This window comes from Ictalurus punctatus, chromosome 12, assembly GCF_001660625.3.
Source record: "Ictalurus punctatus breed USDA103 chromosome 12, Coco_2.0, whole genome shotgun sequence".
NCBI classification, from domain to species: Eukaryota; Metazoa; Chordata; class Actinopteri; order Siluriformes; family Ictaluridae; genus Ictalurus; species Ictalurus punctatus.
This window is the reverse complement of record NC_030427.2, coordinates 19,282,598-19,284,882: the sequence shown is the minus strand read 5'-3', so window position 1 is coordinate 19,284,882 and position 2,285 is coordinate 19,282,598. Positions and strand designations below refer to the sequence as shown.

Sequence of the window (2,285 nt, the reverse complement as noted above, 5' to 3'; positions counted from 1 at the left end):
GGCTCCAATTTAGAGTCACTTCTTCCAGTTCTCTTTGAGTAAACAAAACATAGCAAGTTGATTCAACAGCTCCTGCTATCAAATGGAGTTCATCAGCCTTTGTGTAGGGAAAACCCATCGGAACAAATGTTAAACAACAATGTTGAAGAACAAACCATGACTGAAAACTAGCCAGTTTTTCAGTTGGCAGTCATTGGTAAACAAAATAATGATAAGGCAGTGGAGGGTCAGGAAGCCCCTGAATAGGTGCATATTTTGGAACTTCTCCTTACATTAATCCTTATTAACATCATGCATTAAATAGTACAATAGTAAGGGGTCATGCAGTTAAAAAAGCAATGACTGCTTTTGTAGCTATAGAACACCTTCTAATTCCACTTGTCCTAAGGAATGTTTCTGGTTGTCAGGTGGAGGTGTGTCTCTATATTTCTCAGTCTCAGAGACCAGCATAGGGCAACACTGAGTCTTCCCACACTTCAGTACATGATCTTTCTCCTTCATTCCTTTCACAAAGCCAGTGATTGCACTGCGTACTGCTGCGGATGAGAAGTAGAAGATAATGGGGTCTAGGCAGGCATTTAAAGTACTAGAGATCAAAGCCAGTTCTCGCCAATCCTCACTCTCTTCCCGGACGAACCCAACCACGTGTGAGGCATTATATGGTCCGAAACAAACGCCAAACACCATCAGAGTTCCAAGGGCCAGTCCGATAGCCCTCAGCCTGCGGCGCCGACTGATGTGCGGCAACTGGGAGAGAATTCGAATGAAATTGATGTAACAGAAGCCACAGATAAGGAAGGGAATGCAAAAGAGCACTACAAAGAGCTCCAGACGTACCGGTAGCAGAATACTGAGTTGCTCTTGGGTAAAGTTGTTGTAGCATTTCATTTCTGAGGGTTGTGTGATACTGCAGTTTGGACTGTGACAATCACTGCTGTTATTTGAATGCAAAAATGGCACAATGTAGACAATGCTGAGGTTCAGAGTGCCAACAAGCCAGAAGAACAGGCTGGCAATCACGGCGTAGCGTGGCCGACGGTAAACTGAGTATTGGATTGGAAAAGCAACGCCCAAGTAGCGTTCAATGCTAACTCCTGTCAGAAAAAATGTACTGGTGTAAATAGTAGAGAAGAACATAAAGCTGCTGAGGGGACACAGGTAGTCTGGTAGCTTCCAAATCATGTCATCAATAGCCTCCTTCATCTTGAAGGGTAAGAAGGTGAGGAAGATGAGGTCAGAGATTGTGAGGTTCAGTAGGAGGATGTCAATGGGGGCAGGTTTGCGGTGGACCTTCCGGCAGAAGGTACAGAATGCAAGGATGTTGGCAGGAAGCCCAATCAGGAAGGTAAGGATGTACACAGGCAAGAGTAGCTGGCTAACCAACATGGTGTTGAGTACAGTTTTCACAAAGCATCTGTGAATTTCTGCAAAAAAACAAAACAAAAAAAAAAAAAAAACCAGAACTAATTAGCTTGGATACTTGGAGAAGAATACAATAAATGTGGTTATGGTAGATATTTTGCATAGCAAAGAGTTATACACATAGGTAGCGAGAAGATGGCATACACAATATAATTAAAAATAATATTTCTCAGCTTAAAGCCTTCTGCATCATTAAATGATGTACAGTAAATGTTTGAAAAAGAAAAAAATGCAAATCAGTTATAGGACTCACCATGGACAATCAGCTTTATCGTTTTGCAGCTGTCCTCCTGGTCCTGAGTATGCGAGCAAAGTGTGCTCTGCCTTGTCTCAGCTATTCTGATTACCTTAACAAATCATAGGGTGGATGCAGTGTTTCAACCCATGGAAATTTAATAAGCCCTTGTTACACGCTTCATGCCTTAAGCTCATCAAACAATGTTGCTCAGCAACCCCTCAGGAACACAGGAAGATGTCCTAACCACTGTTAGTGTAACCTGTTATACCACAAGTTGCCCCCGATGGCAAGCTAGCACCTTGCATGGCAGCTCTGCAAGCATCGGTGTGTGAGTGTGTGAATATGTGAATGAGAAAAAGTGTAAAGCGCTTTGAAGATCTGCTAAGGTTAAGAAAAGCGCTGTATAAGTGCAGACCAAGAATAAACCTTACCACCAGTGTGCATGACATAAGGACGATATGGCGTGACTTTATGGTTCTAGGAAGGACTGCTGCATTTTTGGACTAAATGGAACTTGTTTATGCATCTACTGAAATATCCAGACAGCAAGACCCACCAAGAGGTAATAAAAGCTTGAACTCATTTCTGCATCAAGTAACGATATTATGCAGTATTTCCTAGCTTA

The 2,285-nt window shown here is 42.5% G+C and overlaps 1 protein-coding gene across 1 annotated transcript; it reads right to left on the bottom strand.

Moving 5' to 3' along the window:
- Nucleotides 1-225: 225 nt before the first annotated feature.
- LOC108272457 (free fatty acid receptor 2-like) lies at nucleotides 226-1,392 on the bottom strand. The gene has a single exon (XM_047158961.2). It carries the CDS (start codon nucleotides 1,384-1,386, stop codon nucleotides 355-357), a length of 1,032 nt encoding a protein of 343 aa, XP_047014917.1. The 5' UTR covers nucleotides 1,387-1,392; the 3' UTR covers nucleotides 226-354.
- Nucleotides 1,393-2,285: the final 893 nt, after the last annotated feature.

Coding starts and splice junctions, on each gene's coding strand:
- LOC108272457 (XM_047158961.2), bottom strand. CDS start 1,386: ATGTTGGTTAGCCAGCTACTCTTGCCTGTGTACATCCTTACCTTCCTG.